The sequence below is a fragment of the Terrapene carolina genome, unplaced genomic scaffold (genome assembly GCF_002925995.2).
Source record: "Terrapene carolina triunguis isolate 2854851 unplaced genomic scaffold, T_m_triunguis-2.0 Scaffold58, whole genome shotgun sequence".
In the NCBI taxonomy this organism is placed as follows: domain Eukaryota; kingdom Metazoa; phylum Chordata; order Testudines; family Emydidae; genus Terrapene; species Terrapene triunguis.
In genome coordinates this window covers 65792207-65810458 of record NW_020664409.1, presented here as the reverse complement: position 1 = coordinate 65810458, position 18252 = coordinate 65792207, and the positions used below count along the sequence as shown (strand labels likewise).

General features: G+C 42.1%; 1 protein-coding gene across 1 annotated transcript in view; it reads right to left on the bottom strand.

Annotated features, from left to right (window-relative positions):
• LOC112102622 (ETS domain-containing protein Elk-4-like) overlaps positions 1-17828 on the bottom strand; it is a 42257-nt gene extending 24429 nt beyond the window's left edge. Inside the window, exons 1-2 of the mRNA XM_026659798.1 lie at positions 17799-17828; positions 15405-16303 (exon numbers count right to left, since the gene is read on the bottom strand). Of these exons, the coding sequence (XP_026515583.1) occupies positions 15405-16303; positions 17799-17828 (929 nt within the window). The remainder of the gene's footprint in view (positions 1-15404; positions 16304-17798) is intronic.
• Positions 17829-18252: the final 424 nt, after the last annotated feature.

Sequence of the window (18252 nt, the reverse complement as noted above, 5' to 3'; positions counted from 1 at the left end):
GGTGTCCGTTAGCTGAGCTGAGCGGGCTGCACGCTTGCCGTGGTATGGCGAGACAAAAGCAGGAGAGCAGAGTTGCAGTGGAAGCGGTCGTTCGATGACGACAGTTAGCAGTCCTACTGCACCACCTACTGAAAGTAGTATGGCATCCGCATGGAAAAAAGGCGTGAAACAATTGTCTGCCGTCACTTTCACGAAAGGAGGGGCGACTGACGACATGTACCCAAAACCACCCGTGACAATGTTTTTGCCCCATCAGGCATTGGGAGCTTAACCCAGAATTCCAATGGGCAGCAGAGACTGCGGGAACTGTGGGATAGCTACCCACAGTGCAACGCTCCGAAAGCCACGGTACTGTGGACGCACTCCACCGACTTAATGTGTTTAGTGGGGACACACACAATCGACTGTATAAAATCGCTTCCTAAAAAATCGACTTCTATAAATTCGACCTAATTTTGTAGTTTAGACATACCCTAGGTGTCCTAGAGCAGCATTCGATGCATCTGGGAAACTGGGACATTTTAAAAGTGGCCCTGAGGGAGCAAGTACTGGTTTAGCTCCAGAGATAACTTAAAGTAGTACCAGGGCCCTGGTGCCTGGTGGCCATGCCCATTCCTGCACCCTCCCATCCCAGGCACACCCCAGTGCTGCTGGTTGTATTTCATACAATTTTACAATATAAATATTTTGTGAAAGCTCTTGAACCATTTTATGATGGTTGGTGCTATCTTTTGATTAATATATGAGACTGGTTCAATCTGATTCTATATTATGTTAATCCATCAGCAGACTTTTTTCACTATAATGATGTTATTACTCAGTAAAACACCTGCTGATATGAATGTTTTTGGCTGACTTAGACTTTCTTTTAAATAATAATATTAAATTACTATGGATAGTAACTGCATAATCTAGCTATGCGGGCAGAGATGTGAAAACAAACATTGTGCAAGTTTCCAGTGTCTTCTGATATATTGTAATTGAACATTCATTCCCCTCTGATCCCATGCTGCAATTATGGCAGAAACACAGGTTTCATCTTTCTACAATGCAAATTAGTTTTACGGGCAAAATGTGCTTTTCAGCTGAAGGGAAAAATGGAGGCAATGCTAAATAGAGAAGTTAGTTTATATTGCTTCTTTATGCAGTAACCGTGAAAAGGCAAAATTTCCCATTGGCACTTTGCATGCAGATCCTTTTGCACATGTTTCATGAAAACACTTTTTCCTATCCTTCCCATTCCCTGATTTTTAAAATAAAACCTTAGCGAGTGCCTTTCTTTACTAACTTTCATATGTTATTCTAGACATCCCAAAAGCAAAGAAGACAATGTTTTTGAGTGGGGATGGGAGTAGGGATAAGGGTTCATTTTCATTCTTATCTTTGGTTAAAACAAGCTGAAAACATTTCCTAGATCTTAGATGAAATTTGTCCAAAAGTCATGAAATAGAAATTAAAATATCCCAAATCTGAGTTTATAAAATGTCACTGTGTATTCCACAGAACGCTAATCAACATCTCGCTTACCCTTGTTACTACTTTTGCTGGAGTTCCTGACGTTCAGGTGCTGAATATTGTGTCACCTGTCATTGGGCAGGATCCAATTCCCATTAAAGGGGAAGATTCCCAGTGACTTTACTGGAAGTTGGATCAAGCAACTGTCATACCCACAATGATGTTAATATAAAGTTTTTGTTATGACATTACCCAATGGGGCTGTTAAATATAGTCTTCTGAGTGCTTTGTCTTAGCCTGCAAGCAAATATTCAGTTTGGGGAAGACAAATGGTGGTGGTGTAAGTTTTAGGCTATGCGAGGCTGAGCTAGCAGTCCCTTGAATGGGAACTGCATGAGCAGCAGGAGCGTTTGCTCTCTGACTCAGTCTCTGCTTACTCAATTCTTGAGGCAGAGTTGCTCTCTGGGAACCAGGCATTAGTGTCTGAACTGAGATTCCTGAAAGACGGGATTGCCTGTTTGCTGTTTGATCACCGCAGTGGCAGGACTGGTGCTTGTGTGTAAATGAAAAAGGGAATTTCTGTATTAGAACCATAAAGTGTATGTGTATAACAAGTCTGAGGCCAAGAGAGACAAGGGGTAAGATTGAATTCTCCACAGCTTAAACTCCAAGATATTGGTAACAGAACAGGCCTCTTGCTTTTTTCATTTCTGTGTCTCTCCCTCTCTGTGAGAAACATGCAAGGCCAAACTGCTAATTGTGTTAACACATCCTAAGACAGAAAGTCTGTTCTCAAAGAGTGATAAGGCTTTGCAAAAACAATTGTTCTTCAAAGCAGAACACAGCTTCCCACCCTTCCTAGCTTTTAACTTGTTTATGTATGTTAAAGTTTAAGTAGATTTGCAACATCCTGAGAATTGTTAGAAGTTAAAAGAGATAGTGAAGTAATAATAGTGATAAATTTATGTTAAAATAGAGGATGTATGTGGATGGATGCTTGATTTAGATAAAGGATGAATGGTCAGGGAAGTGCCAGCCTAAGAATTACAATTTCAGTCTCGATTGACTGAAGAATGCACAGAGTGGAGATAACCGGATGACTCCCGGAGGGCAAACCGGAGTCCACCCAATGATCCCAAGGATGAAAGAATCAAAGAACAAGATAAACACCTGACAGCCATCATGGAGTCGTCACTGCTGTGCCATCTGCATGATGGGCTTATCATTTCAAATGTGAGAACAATGAGTGATTCACACTTCAAATGCAGTAACAGCATGATGAAGCAATTCCCATAGACTGGCATAGGAATAAAATCCTATAAAAACAGACTCTAAAGACTGAAAACTTTGAGTCTGGTTCTGCAACCACCCTCCAGGAGCATCGGATGCGCATCTGACAAAGACTCGGCTCCACCCTCGTGTGCAGGCTACCTGGCCAGTACTCTGCCACGAGCAACCTCTAGTTCTGGTAACTATAACAACTCTGCAGAACTTGTATGAATGAGTGTGTGAATGAATAAGGAATAGTAGTGAAATAATATTGAACTGCATATCCTGATTTCTCTCTCTTTCTCTGTATTTACAATAAACGCAGCATTTTGCCTTATCCCTCTTATAAGATCCTGTTGGTATTATTTTATTAGTGTAACAAGATGGGGTAAAAGTTTGGCAGGAATAAGACAGTCAGTCCCTTTTAGAAGTTAATGGGCAGAATTCTGCCCTATTCAAGTCAATGCCAAAACTCCTATTGACTTCAATAGGGCATAAAACTTAGCATGTAAAATCTCAGCAAACTTCCCTTTTTTCTTTCTTTTGTTTTGAAACACAACAGTTTTTGTCCATTTCACATTATGGCAGGGTAAAAATGCAACTCAAAGGTTTATCTTACTGTGTTTCCAAATCAGTATTCATTTTGGGTTTTTTAAATGAACTGTTGAGGGTCATCATTCTGAAATATGAACTAGTGTTTCTGTAGGGTAGGGAACATAAATGGAGATAAGTTATTTAATCAGAAAAAGTGACTAGTTTTATGTGTGCACAGTAACTTTCAATAGGACTTTCATGGGGATACTTGGGAGGTGAATTCACAGTAAATGCTGGGCACTGTCTGAAATAATCTGTTAACAGACCAATAGTTCCAACAGCAGACACATTTGAGAGCCATAATGGCAATCATATCAATGATCAGTGACCTAAGAAGGTTATAAATACACCATAATTGTCTATTGTCAAGAATCTGATTACTAAAGGGTGTCCAAGAACCATAGACTGAGGCAAGGAAGTCCATAAATATGAATTTATGTGATGGACTGTGACTATTTAGAATGAACCTTTATCCCTTATTGGGTCAGCAATCTGGATTTTTAACATTCATGGGAGTCACCCAGCTAAATCCCCTTGCATGCCATGCTGAGGATATATTTCTAAAGCCTTTAACTTGTCCAGTTTCATTTTATGAAGTATTACTAATTTCCCGTCCTTTGAAATTGTACTGTGGCTTATGAAAATGTATGATATGAAATTTTTAAGTTACAAAATCAGAACTGTTTTTCTTTTTCTTTTTTAAAAAAATGCTATAAAGAAACAATTAGCTACGGGACCTACCACAAGGCCCAGGTGTTCATTTTGGGTGCCTCTTTGCAGCTCACCTAAAATATTCAAGACTCTTAGATCTGCAAAATTGAGCTAGATATCTCCTGAGAATACATTTTAGTAGTTTCTCCTTCTGGTTAAGTCGGACATACTGCAAAAAAGTCTTTTCATGGTATTTTAATATTTCTGCTTTTAAACCCAGCCAGAACCAGGCAATACAGAGAAGTAAAAACCAATGAGAAACTCTTTTGTTGAACTATATTAGCTAAACTTTGAAAACTTTCAAGGGTTTGGTTCAAGTTTTAGGTTGACTTACTGCCTTTGAACTCATTCCTATAAATATCCTGGTTTGCCCCAACTCATTCTTGAATTTTAAATTGTGCGGTGAGAGAAAAGAAAATAGGGTCCCAGAAAAGTTAAAAATAAACAAAACATTTGAGGGTGACAATCCATTTGTGTTTGTGAATTTGCAGGATTTGGCCCTCAAACTTGTCTAGTTTCCCAAGGAATTGGGAAAAGCTGCATTTTTCTAGACATTTAAACTTGACTAAAACCACATTCAACAATTTAGTATAGGAAACAATCTTGCATTAGAAGGGGATGGACCACGTGGCTTACTCTATCTTGTCCATATAGAATTTCTATGATATAGTAATAGAAGCGAGCCTTTTCTCTATATGATTTCAATATTAAGTGTTATTAACACTGTGCTACATTGTCCCCTCCTGTGGTAAAGCTCAGAGAGTGGGATCAGAGAGAATAAATCTTTTTGCAACTTTCCCCTCCTGGAGATTCCTTCACATTGTTCCAATGAAGCAGTTGCATTTGTCCGTGCATGAAACAGACCATAGGCCCTGCTTCCAAACACCACAGATCTCAGAAGATCATCAGGCAATCATGGGATGCATGATCTATTCTCAGAAATCTTTGGGGATGAAAATCAAGAGTCACCTCAGCCTTCCCACAGCTGCCTCCTCCTCCTGTTCAGCCTCACACTGTGTTGTACACCCTGTTGGACTGGCAGGGGGAGGAGGAAGTGATGAGAGGAATAGCTATTCCTCCGCCCTCCCGGTATGTTGTATTAATTCAATATAGTAGTTGGTTGTTTTTTTTTTTTTTTTTTTTTTTTTTTTTGAGAAAACAATATTTTAAAGGAAAATGCTTTTGAAAACACTTCCATAGTGATCTCATGCTTGCCTATCACAGTTTCTCTCTCACAGAGAGGTAGGAAGAGTGTCTTTACAGGCTACCTATGATTTATTTGTGTGACTAGGTTGGTGGTAACGTAACATTTTCATAATGTAACTCCTATCAATCCAGTATATTTTCACAAATAATTTCTGCCTTAAACTCTATGTAAAGCAAAAGAAAACAACCAGCAGAATAAAGGAGCTAAACTAAAGCTGTATAAAAGCCACTTCATATACTCAGAGTAATCCTCAACTTTAAGAGTATATAAATGTGATTTATGTCTTTATAGGGGGTACATTAAATAGCTAACATATCAGCAGGAAATATGACCTTGAGCACCATTACACACTTCGTTGATGAAATGAAGCATCCCTCTGTTGCCTTGCTGCTTCTAGCCATCTAATAAATGTCATTTGGACTAATCTTCCTTGATAAAATAATTTATGGAACTCACCTAATGTACTCACTGTGTAGGCCAAAATCAGAGGGTAAGAGTCACTCAACATCAACACTAGGCTTCCTATTTTCAGAGAAAGTTAGCAGAGCTGTGGGACAGATGACTTGAACTAAAATGCCAAGCTCACAGCACCCAGGACAAACTTAATCAGGCCAGCTGGAGCTTTCACAAGTTAAGAGGCTTTAGGAAAATGGATCTCTTAGTTAGCTGTGGTCATTCTTTCCTGTCCAATTTTTCAGTGTCAGGCATGACCTTTTTCTTCATTGTGAATCCAATAGGCAAACAGTACCGATCCTAAAAACTCAAAGAGGCTTGTTTTCTCATGCCTGAATCTCTAGCGAATATATTCCTGAAGGTCAGGACATGAGTATTTTTAATTTTTCATGAGATGGAAGAGGAAGGTTATGCCAACAAGAAAGCAATTTCAAAGGAACTGCTATGGTATTTTCATCATGAACAGAGTCACAACAACTACAAATCTTTTTTTTTCTCAAACTATCATTATATTCTTTATTCTTATTAGCATTTATTTTGTTCTATTGAATCAAAGGGGATTCAGTTGTGGATGGGCAGGAATGGAACTTGATGCAGCAATGGGTTTTCATTAAATTGAACTTACAGTGGCTTATGGTGACTGCCAACAGGGCAGAAAGGGAGAATTAACTGAGCCCATACTGTCATTGCCAAGTATTCACTGGAGCTCACTCAGGAGAAAACAAATAATATATTGGACTGATTTCATCCTAGCCTATCAAGCAGACATAGGCATAGGCATTGAATCTCCGGGAGCCTTAGAGAAAATACAGAAGATAGTAAGCTCTATCATAAAGTGTAAGTTTCAGAAAAATTATGGAAGCAGAAGTAATATACTTTAAGAATCAAGGCATGGTACAGTAGCACACTGCCCTTAATAAAGCCTAAGTAAAAGACACACTTGTACACTCAACAATTTAGGACATTTAGATGAGGTCTAAAGACTGGTTAGATTCTTAGCCAATAGTCAGAGCTGCTGAACGTTATTCAAGTTCACACGGTCAACAAAGACCAGAATCTTTAATTTAATTTTTTAAGCTTCCAGGGCTGCACTGTTTTGTTTGTATGTTTATTAAATGATTCATCTTTGTATAGCTCATGTACTGTTCAGTTAGTCTCACTTGTCAATATGGACAGAACAAGTAGTAATTAGTTAACTATAGGCTAAAAATGTAAAATATGGGAAGGAAGTAGGGGTGGAGCATGAAAATATAATTGAAATATAATTACTAAATTATATTACATTTTCTAGTAAAAGCTTTAATTTAAATATTCCCCAGTACTATCGCAAACCTAAGCAACTTGTTTCATGATAACCAGAAAGAGAAACTGATCAGCAGTAGATGTGAAACTTAGATTCAGTACCATTGTTCAATCTGAACAATGAGTGAAATGCAAATAGCAAATAAATGGCTAAACTGGTGAAAAATAAACTCAGTTTAAAACAAATGCTTTCAGTTTAAATGCTTTATGGTGTTATAATTGAGACAGATAGACTACTGGAATATGAATGTTATGCGGATGCTGTCAAGTTAAGGTGCAGATGACAAAATTTAGGTCAAATGTTACAAAGCTTTGCCTCACTATGATAACAGTTAGGCAATGGAACAAACTGATAAGAGAAGTTGTGTATTCACCATCATTACAAATATGCAAAACTAGACTAGACACCAAATCATGAACTGAAAAGAGAATGGACTAAAAGACCTGACATACAAGAGGCATTCCCAACCAAAATGATTAATATTATTATTATTTATTTGTATTGTTTATTATGGTTGTGCCTAAGGACCAACCAGGAGGTCAGGGGTTCTCAAACTTCATTGCACTGTGACCCGCTTCTGACAACAAAAATTACTACACAACCCCAGGAGGGGGGGCCAAAGCCCAAGACCAAGTCCCGCTGCCCCAGGCATGGGAGTCAGAGCTTCAAACCTTCAGAATTAGAAGCATTACATTTTGTCAGTTCTTAATATGTATTTGCATGACAGCAATCACGATGGTGACCCCAATCCTGATTGGGGCTTCTTGGCACTATTGTAATACAATAATAAACAATAGTTATTTAAGAATTGAAATATGAAGCAAAAAGGCACACAGTAAAAAGTGTCAGGCAACATTTGTGCTCTGCTTAAAGTATCTAACTGCAAGTGTTAGGTTTGAGAGGTGAAGAAAACTTGAAAAGGATAAATTAACAACCCCCCTTCCCAGGGTTACCATATATCCTGGTTTTCTAGGTCATACCTCTTTTTTGAGCCTCTGTCCACTGTCCTGGTGGATTTTTCAAATAACAGGAAATGTTCTGGATTTTTGCAGAGCAGACACTGTAGCTCAGAAAGAGCCCTGATTGGTCCTCTTCCCTACTAGTTCCTCCCCTGCATCTGCAGCTGATTGGTTCATTTTCCTGCAGCCACAGCTACTGGATCCCACGCATCCAGGGACACTGTGAAAGGGAGCAAAACTGCTCTCCACCTCCAGTGAATATCTCCACTGCAGGTACCATCTCCAGTACCCCCAAGTGTACCCCCCTCCAGATCCCCTTAGCCCCTCCCAACTCCTCCCCCTGCAGTGTTCTCTTTTTGGGAACCTGAAATGTGGTAACCCTACCCAGGGCACCCACCCAGAGTTGTAATAATATTGCAGAGAACTGGAAAATATTTCAAAATGCTGTCTGAATATATTTAGCAGCAATTGGTGCAGAAAAGTGAAAGTGAAGTCATAAATTTTCTGCTTCTTGTAAAAGGCAGCACTGGATGGTTACAATAACTCTAATTTGGAGGAGAAAATGTAAACTTTATAATAATAAATATCTCGTATCCCACACCAAAATGAGATTTCAGTTTATTCATATGCATGCACCAGGATGGGTAAATAATAGATCAACATGAACCAAAATGAAGAACAAGTAATGAAATCTACCCAGCACAACTATCTGACAGATTCACTAATAAAAGATAGACTCGTCCATTGAATTGTAGTGTGTTGGGGTGTTCAAACTAACCCCTGAAGGAGTTTAAAAGGCTCAGAAGGGGCTACTTGGCAAGATGGGCTGCACCTGGGTGAGGTGTAGGCAGGATATACAGCCTTAACTGAACCTGAAGGCCAGCTAGGCAGGAAGAGACTGAACTTGTATAAAGCCAGAGAGAGGAGAGCAGGGTTCTAGGGTCCCTACGCTGGAACCAAGTGAAGAGGGCAGGCCTGGCTTCCCCTACAGCCTCTGGGGGAGTGGCACCCACAGGACAATGGACTTTGAAGACTGCCTGAGGCAGTTTGTTTAGAGACACTTTGATACACCGAAAGCAAGGAAGCTATACTGATCTGGCCGGAGGGCCAAGTCACAAAGAGGAAATGCTGCAACAAGTGGAGTGCGAGAGAGGCCGCAGAGTGAGATATTGGGACAAGGGCGGAAAAACTCCAAGAAGAGGCATCACACCAGTGGTCAGGGCTGGCTCCAGGCACCAGCCTAGCAAGCAGGTGCCTGGGGCGGCCAATGAAGAGGGAGGCGGCACGTCCGGCCGTTCGGCGGCAATTCAGCAGCAGGGCTGTCACTCCCTCTCGGAGCGAAGGACCTACCGCCGAATTGCCGCTGATCGCAATCGCGGCTTTTTTTGTTTTTTGTTTTTGGTTTTTTTTGTGCTTGGGGCAGCAAAAACACTAAAGCCGGCACTGCCAGTGGTGGGCTAATCCCCAGATGAGCCACAAGGAGGCCACAGCAGTGACTGGAGCGGAACCCATTCTATGTCAATAAGATGTTTATGGAAGGGCTGCTTTGTGCACAAGAGCTGACACTAGACAACACAGTAGAAATTATTAAACACAACAAAAGATAGACACAGATGAAAAGGGGCTATTCTTTCAATAAATAAGGTGTAGAGAAATCATTACAAAGATAGGAAATGAACAGCAATAAAAGAAAAAAGATGAGGCTTTATAGAAAGCTTTACCCCTTGTGGAACTTCTGCCCACAACAGGGTCCTATTCCCCAGCTAGCATTATATACCAAACTGACAGACTCGACATGAAAACCTAAGATAGCACTTTTTTTGTCTCTGATCTCAGTAAATCCTGCCTGTTAAGAGTTCAGGGCAGGGAGCTACTTCAGCATTGCAAGTGCTAGGCAGATGCATTGAGAGTCTATAAGGGTTGTCACTCTGTGTGTCACTTGACAGCCTAGAACGTCTGTAGAGTTGATGTGAAGCAATGGATACAGTTACAAATATGGTAGAGGGTTTTCTTGTCCACAATATCACCACGTTAAATCATCATTGGATTTTTAAGTCTGTTTCAGTCAAGTTTGTAAGTTCTCAGACATTTTTGACTCTATGATTTACACCTGTGCAGTGTACAGCTACAATAAGGCATGTATCTATGCCATAGATTCCAAGGTCAGAAGGGACAACTATGATCATCTAATCTGAGCACCTTTATAACAGAGGCCATAGAACTTCCCCAAAATCATTCCTAGAGTGTATCTTTTAGTAAAACATCCAATCAGGATGTAAAAATTGCTATTGATGGGGAATCCACCACAACCGTTGGTAAATTGTCCCAGTGGTTAATTACCCTCACTGTTAAATTCCAGACTTATGTTCAGTCTGAATTTGCTAGCTTCAACTTCCAGCCATTTGATCGTGTTATACCTTTCTCTTCTAGATTGAAGAACCCATCAAATATTTGTTCCCCAGGTCGGTACTTATACACTGTAAGTCACCCCTTACCTTCTCTTTGTTAAGTTAAATTGATTGAGCTCATGGAGTCTGTCACTATAAGGCATGTTATCTGATCCTTTAATCATTCTCGTGGCTCTTCTCTGAACCCTCTCCTTGAATTGTGGATGTCAGAACTGGACACAGTATTCCAGCAGCATTTGTGCCAGTGCCTAATATAAAGGTAAAATAACCTCGCTACTCCTACTCGCGATTCCCCTATGTGTGCATCCAAGGATCACATTAGCACTTTTGGCCACACTGTCACAATGGGAGATAGGGTTTGATCCCAAATCTTTTTCAGAGTCAGTGCTTCCCAGAATACAGTCCCCTAGCTTGTAAGTATGGCCTACGTTATTTGTTCCTAGATGTATATTTTTACAGTTATCTGTATTAAAAAAAAAACCTTGTTTGAACCCAGCTTACTAAATGATCCAGATTGTTCTGTATCAGTGACTTGTTCTCTATTATTTACCACCTCCCCCAATTTTTGTGTCATTTGCAAAAATTATCAATTATTATTTTGTTTTCTTCCAAATCATTGATAATTATTAGACCTATCAGTTACACAGTTTTTAATCCATTTAAAGTATGCATTGTTAATTTTATATCACTCTATATATTTGATATATTTATTTCAAAATGCTGTGCAGTATCAAGTGAAAAGTCTTATAGAAGTTAAGTATATTACATCAACACTCTTACCTTTATCAACAAAACTTGCAATCTCTTCAAAAAATATCAAGTTAGTTTGACTAGATCTATTATTCATAATCCCATCTTGACTGGCATTAATTATATTACTCTTCTTTAATTCTTTATAATTGAGTCCCATATCAATCACTTCATTATCTTGCATTGGGATCAATGTCAGACTGACAGGCCTATAATTACCTGAGTCATCCCATTTACCCTTTTTAAAAATTAGCACAACATTAACTCTCTTCTGGTCTTCTGGAACTTCCCCCAGTATTCCAAAACTTATTGAAAAATCAACATTAATGGTCCAACTCTTGGATGAAAGTTATCTGTGATTTAAAAATGTCTAACTATCATCTGTTCCCCTCCACCCCCAAATATAAAACAGAAATATTGATTGAACACCTCTTCCTTTTCTGCATTATTATTGATAATTCTCTATTTCCTTCTAGTAATAGACTAATACCATTGTTAGGATTCTTGCTCTGTCAATGTGGCTGAGTTGCTTCCAACCTAACTCCCCATGTTCCTTGTTCTACTCGTGTGCCATCAACTACAAACCTGTGCGGTCAGCCTCTAGCTGTCTCTCTGTCTCTCTGTTCTGTGATGATCTCTGAAGGCTGTCTCTGGGTGTTGTCTACTGGCTCATGTTTCCTGTTCCTTTGAATCACTTATCACTCTTGTGTATTCACCTCATATGACTTGAGTGCCACTGCAATCTGCGTGAATCCTTTAGTCCACTCCTTCTAGTGTCTCTGTATTGGCTAGATCCTCATAGGAATGCCTGTCTCCAGGGCTGGTAACATATGTTACATAGTATATGTATATGGTAACATATGGTAACCTGCCATATGTTAGTGCCTGCTTTCGCTGATTGTTGGCCATCTCCCCTCCGTGGTATTTCCTTGCTTCTGAATGCAACAGGTCTCCCGTCATTGGTAGCAGGGTTTTGTTCCTTCATCCCATCAGTGCCTGCACTGGACTCTTGTGGTATCTCTGTGATGGGATATTCCTTTGTGCCAAAAATGGAAACAAGGGGTCTGAACCAGAAGAAACAGCCTTGTGTAACAGTCTCTTACATTATGTCTGCACTATGAGCTATGGATGTGATTCCCAGCTCACATAGACATACTCATGCTAGCTCTCATCTGAGCTCATATGCTAAAAATAGTAGTGTAACCAGGGTAGCACAGGCAGCGGCAACATGGGGCTAGCCTTGCTGAATACAAGGCCTCCTAAATCCCATGAGTATGTACTCAGCACAGCTAGCCCTTGATACTGCTGCCCATGCTACCCTGGCTACACTACTAGTTTTTAGCATGCTAGCTCAAATGAGAGGTAGCATGAGCAAGTCTATATGAGCTGGGAATCACACCTCTAGTTCGAAGTGTGGATGTAACCTTAGCAGTTTACATAGCTGATTCCACCTTAACACTTGTCTTTGGGTATGCTGGGGAAGAGGTATGGTGGTCATACACCTATTAGCATGGAAATTCCTTGAATTCCTCCAAGGCAAATGGGAGTCCCTTATCAGTGAATACAGCATGCGGAATGCTGTATCTCACAAAGAAGGCCTTCAGTTTGCCAATCTGGTATCACGCAGGGCATCAACCTCCCAGATATTTGAGTAGTAATCCACTGTAATCAAATACTGCTTTTCATTGAAGGTAAATAAATCTGCTCCCACCTTTTTCCCAAAGTCCAGTGAGTAGCTCACGTGGTATCAGTACTTTCTGCTGGTGGTTATTACACAACCAGCAGGTGTCACACCCTTCTTTCAAGAAAAGGAGTTGTGTATTCATTCCTGGCCAGCAAATGCAGGCTTAAGCCCATCTAAGAGTACATCTACACTTCAGCTGGGAGCGTGCTTCTCAGCAAGGGTAGACAGACATGCACTAGCTCTCCTTGAGCTAGCATGCTAAAAATAGCAGTGTAGTTGAAGGCAATACAGGTGGTGGCTCAGGCTAACTGCCCAAGTACATACCTGTGGGACCACGTGGGTTTGTACTCCAGCTGTTATGTCCAACTGCTCCTTGTGCTATCCCTGGCTACACTGCCAACTTTAGTGCACTGGCTCAAGCAGGGATCCCAGCTTGGTTAGACACTCACTAAGGCAGCTGTCAGTGCCCAGTGTGAGGCAACTTTTTTTTTTTTTTTACATGACATCCTTATATAATAAGGCAGAAACAACAGCTCTCTGTCCTGGAAATAAGATTCCATCCTGCACATTCAGCTCATCTTTAATTTGAAAATATGGTTCTGCTCCTACTGGTACTTGGCTCTTATTTTCTGGCCGTGATGCTAGTATTGCTCTCTAGACTGTCTGTACTTGGATGCCCTTTCTGTAGGCTCCTTGATTTCCATCAGCTTTGCTATTGAAACTGCGGGGTAGTGACACATGTTAATGGATTCAGTGTCCTGATCCTCTTCTCCCAGCTTACTGATGCGGGGTATATATGCCCTGCTCTTGGTATTAGCTAACACTAGTAATCATCCTGGACAATATCTGTTCTTTCCCTGGCAGGGCTGGCGGTGCATTGACATGTGCTGCAATCTCTTTGGGGCTTTGCAATGATTGTCTCTGAGGTTTTGTGGGTTCATTGCACTATTAATGAGTGTCCATAGGTGTCCTGATGGAATCGCTCCATTCCAGATACCACACCAGGTAATACACTATTTGGGTGTACCCTGTTCAATCTCTATGGGGCAGTCTTGGCATAAGCAATTGGCTGCTCCTGCAAAAGAGCTACACCCAATCGTTTCTCCGATACATCACATCGGAGCGTCAGTAGCTCTCATGGCTGATAGTACCTCAGGACAGGGGCATCAGTTATCATTTGTTTCACCAAGCCAAAATGCTTGCTGTTGGGGAGCTGCCCAATCCCATTCAACATGCCTCATGAGCCTGACATATGGGTTCCGCTACTACAGCCAGGTGTGGAGAGGACGTGGACATAAAATGTATCATTCCTATGAAGCACTTTACCCCTTTCTCACCTACTGGATTTGGCCGGTCTCTGACTGACTTGTTGGGATCTGCTTTCAGTCCCTCTGCTGTAAGCAGATGTCACCTCACTGTGTCTGAGCCACATTTTTTTCTGGGTTGAGTCTTATGTTGTTGTCCCTGCATCACTGTAGAAAAGCTTGTAGTTTCCTGTCATGATTTCTTGTGAAAAACCGATGTCACTCCACAGTTTTGTTCTGCTTTGGGGATCAGCAGTTCCCCAGGACTCCTAAAACTGCTGTGAGGCGTGAGGCAGTGGTGAGCTTCAGAGCGGTGTAGATCTCTCTGTCTTCTTCCCCAATAAGGTAAAATAATAGTTTTATTTTCTTGCTGTTGTCATCCTTCTGCATGGCCAGGTATGTAGTGAGGTGGAGTGGCCTTCCTCCGAACTGGAGTGTGAGGGACCACTACACTCCCCTGCCCCACTCACTGGAAGTACCAGGGCAAGACAGGAAGTAGAAAAGGAGAGACCTGGAGCTCAGTTGCCACTGAGCCACAGGAGAGAGTGGATATGTCTTCTAGGGAGCAGATGCCTCTGCATGAGCCCAGACCACCCCTGGAGTGGACTAACCCCTTACCATCAGGGGAGGCAGACACGGACCCTGAGGAGCTGCCAGAGCTGCCAGTGGCTGAGTACCCCAAGGAGACAGAGGATCTTTGGATCACGGGACCCTACACCCAGACTGTGGTGTGAAGTAGCCCAGGGGGGCCAGACTCTAGTCCAGTTCTGCTGCCAGAGTGTGAATCAGTGTGTTTTGGGAGGATCCCCACTGACCCAGTGGCAGACTCATCTGCCACTCTTAGGGCCCTGTGCTGAGACCACGTAGAATAGGGTGGGCTTGGGTCTCCCTACCCCACAGTGGCATTGCTGGCACATGATGGCATATATCACATTGGTAGATGTGCAGGTGAACGAGCCCCTGATGGTATGGCTGATGTGATTAGGTCCTATGATGATGTCACTTGAATAGATATGTGGACAGAGTTGGCATCGGGCTTTGTTGCAAGGATAGGTTCCTGGGTCAGTGTTTTTGTTCAGTGATGTGTGGTTGCTGGTGAGTATTTGCTTCAGGTTGGGGGGTTGTCTGTAAGTGAGGACAGGTCTGTCTCCCAAGATCTGTGAGAGTGAGGGATCATCTTTCAGGATAGGTTGTAGATCTTTGATGATGCGCTGGAGAGGTTTTAGTTGGGGACTGAAGGTGACAGCTAGTGGTGTTCTGTTATTTTCTTTGTTGGGCCTGTCTTGTAGGAGGTGACTTCTGGGTACTCGTCTGTCAGCAAGATGGGAGTCTGTGAAAAAAATGCTGGAGTAAGAGAAGCAGTAGGGAGAGAAGGGCTTAGTATCCCCAGTGGGCTTGGATCACTGCCTGTAATGACAAGAGTGGGAGCTAGCTCCAGCCCTTTGGGTTTTTTAGCTCTGGAGACGTGATTGGCAAGATCCTTCTCTAGCACAGACAAATCGTGCTCTCTGGCCTCTGGTGATAGGTGCTGAGGGTTCTGAGACTGCTCCAACTGCTGAGAAGCCACCGACTCTATGTCCGTGTCAATGTCCAGGTCAGGGTTAGAACTCAAGGGTGGTGAAGGGGGTGTGGAAGGAACCTCCAGAGTGGGAGAAATGGAAGATGCAGGTGGTGTTGAGGTGAAGGTGGTGGTGAAGTTTGGCAAAGGGGCTGGAGCTTCAGTGGGAGTTAATTTTGGTGGAACTAGAGTCTCCAAGGTCTGGAGAGTTTCTTCTGATTCTGTAGGAAGAGTGGAGGCAAGGGGTGCAACTGCAGGCCTTTTGGAGGGCATGGTCACAAACTTTATGACTGAAGGTGTCAAATCCTGAGCAGGTTTTTTCTCCACCAGTTTCTCAGCTGGATTCTCAATCTTGACCGACCTGAAGAGCTTCACACCGGAGGAGTTCAGGGAGTTCAGAGTAAAAGAAGAGTACAGGCCTGAATGGATATAGTCATTGCGGCTGGATGATTTAGCACAGGTCTGGGACTTCTCTTTCACTCCGTTTTCCAGGTCCTTCGGAGCACTGCTGACTTCTGCAAAGCCAGCCATCACGGGGTCTCCCTCAATCCTGCCCACCATCAGTGGAGCAATATTCAAAATCTCCGGATAAGAAACAAACTTGTACACAAACTTCTGACCATTCACTTTTTTGATGATATTCTGGCTCTGTCAATCTGTTTTTTCACTTCAGCAGGTGGGTATTGTAGTTTTAAGAATGCTTGATAGAGATCTTGTAGGTGCTTGTCTCTGTCTGAGGGATTGGAGCAAATGCGGTTGTATCTTAGAGCTTGGCTGTAGACAGTGGATCGTGTGGTGTGTCCTGGATGGAAGCTGGAGGCATGTAGGTAAGTATAGTGGTCAGTAGGTTTCCGGTATAGGGTGCTATTTATGTGACGATCACTTATTAGCACAGTAGTGTCCAGGAAATGGACCGCTTGTGTGGATTGATCTAGGCTGAGGTTGATGGTGGGATGTAAATTATTGAAATCATGGTGGAATTCCTCAAGGGCTTCTTTTCCATGGGTCCAGATGATGAAGATGTCATCAATGTAGCGCAAGTAGAGTAGGGGCGTTAGGGGACGAGAGCTAAGGAAGCGTTGTGCTAAGTCAGCCATAAAAATGTTGGCATACTGTGGGGCCATGCGGGTACCCATAGCAGTGCCGCTGACTTGAAGGTATATATTGTCCCCAAATGTGAAATAGTTGTGGGTGAGGACAAAGTCACAAAGTTCAGCCACCAGGTTAGCTGTGACATTATCAGGGATACTGTTCCTGATAGCTTGTAGTCCATCTTTGTGTGGAATATTGGTGTAGAGGGCTTCTACATCCATAGTGGCCAGGATGGTGTTTTCTGGAAGATCACCAATGGATTGTAGTTTCCTCAGGAAGTCAGTGGTGTCTCGAAGATAGCTGGGAGTGCTGGTAGCATAGGGCCTGAGGAGAGAGTCCACATAGCCAGACAATCCTGATGTTAGGGTGCCAATGCCTGAGATGATGGGGCGTCCAGGATTTCCAGGTTTATGGATCTTGGTAGCAAATAGAATACCCCTGGTTGGGGTTCTAGATATGTGTCTGTACAGATTTGTTCCTGTGCTTTGTCAGGGAGTTTTTTTAGCAGATGGTGTAGTTTCTTTAGGTAATTCTCAGTGGAATCAGAGGATAATGGCCTGTAGAATGTGGTGTTAGAGAGCTGTTTAGCAGCCTCTTGGTCATATTCTAATTTATTCATGATGACCACAGCATCATTACTTAATTGGCCTCTCAGAGTTGGTAAGACAACTCACACCTTTTCATGCTCTCTGTAGGTGTATATATATCTCCTCAATATATGTTCCATTCTATGCATCCGAAGAAGTGGTCTGTAGCCCACGAAAGCTTATGCTCAAATAAATTTGTTAGTCTCTAAGGTGCCACAAGTACTCCTGTTCTTTTTTTAGAGAGGTAGTTGTGCCTCTAGCCAAAGGGCAGCTCTGTGCACAAACTTTAGGGAACACATACAAATAGCCACACTACTCACTAAAACACAGTGCATGGACACAAGAACCCAAAATACCTCACCACGTGGCTTTTCTGCTGTTCTGTATAAGTTCCTGTTGACTAATACACCCTGCTTTGTGTTCTGTTAGTGTTTCATGTTTGGTCAAATAGTACGCAGTCATACTGGTGTGAAGGTCTCCCGAAGGACTGACATCATCCGATTCCAAGATGTACAGAATTGGGAACAAATGAAAACAGCTCCCACATGTTCTGGTATATGGTGGTACCAGTACCACTCTAAGCTTTGACCACACACAGTGCCAAGAAAGAAAACTATCCTCATAGGCCAGAGAAAGGCTAAAAGAAGAACATGAAGGGAAAATGAATCAGGTACAAAGTACAGATAGTGGATGACTGCGCTGAATGGTCACACCTGTGCTACCACAGAAGCTTTCATCTACTAGTTCTGTATAAAACTTCAACCCATGCCTTGTACCCAGAAAATCCATTTATTCTAAAGCCTCCTCAGTCAAACTGTATACTAAGGAAGATGCTGCAAAACTCCTCTCAATCTCTATAGATGCATTGCTATGGTACAAAAAGTAAATGTGCCCCTCCATTTTAATAACACTAATTGC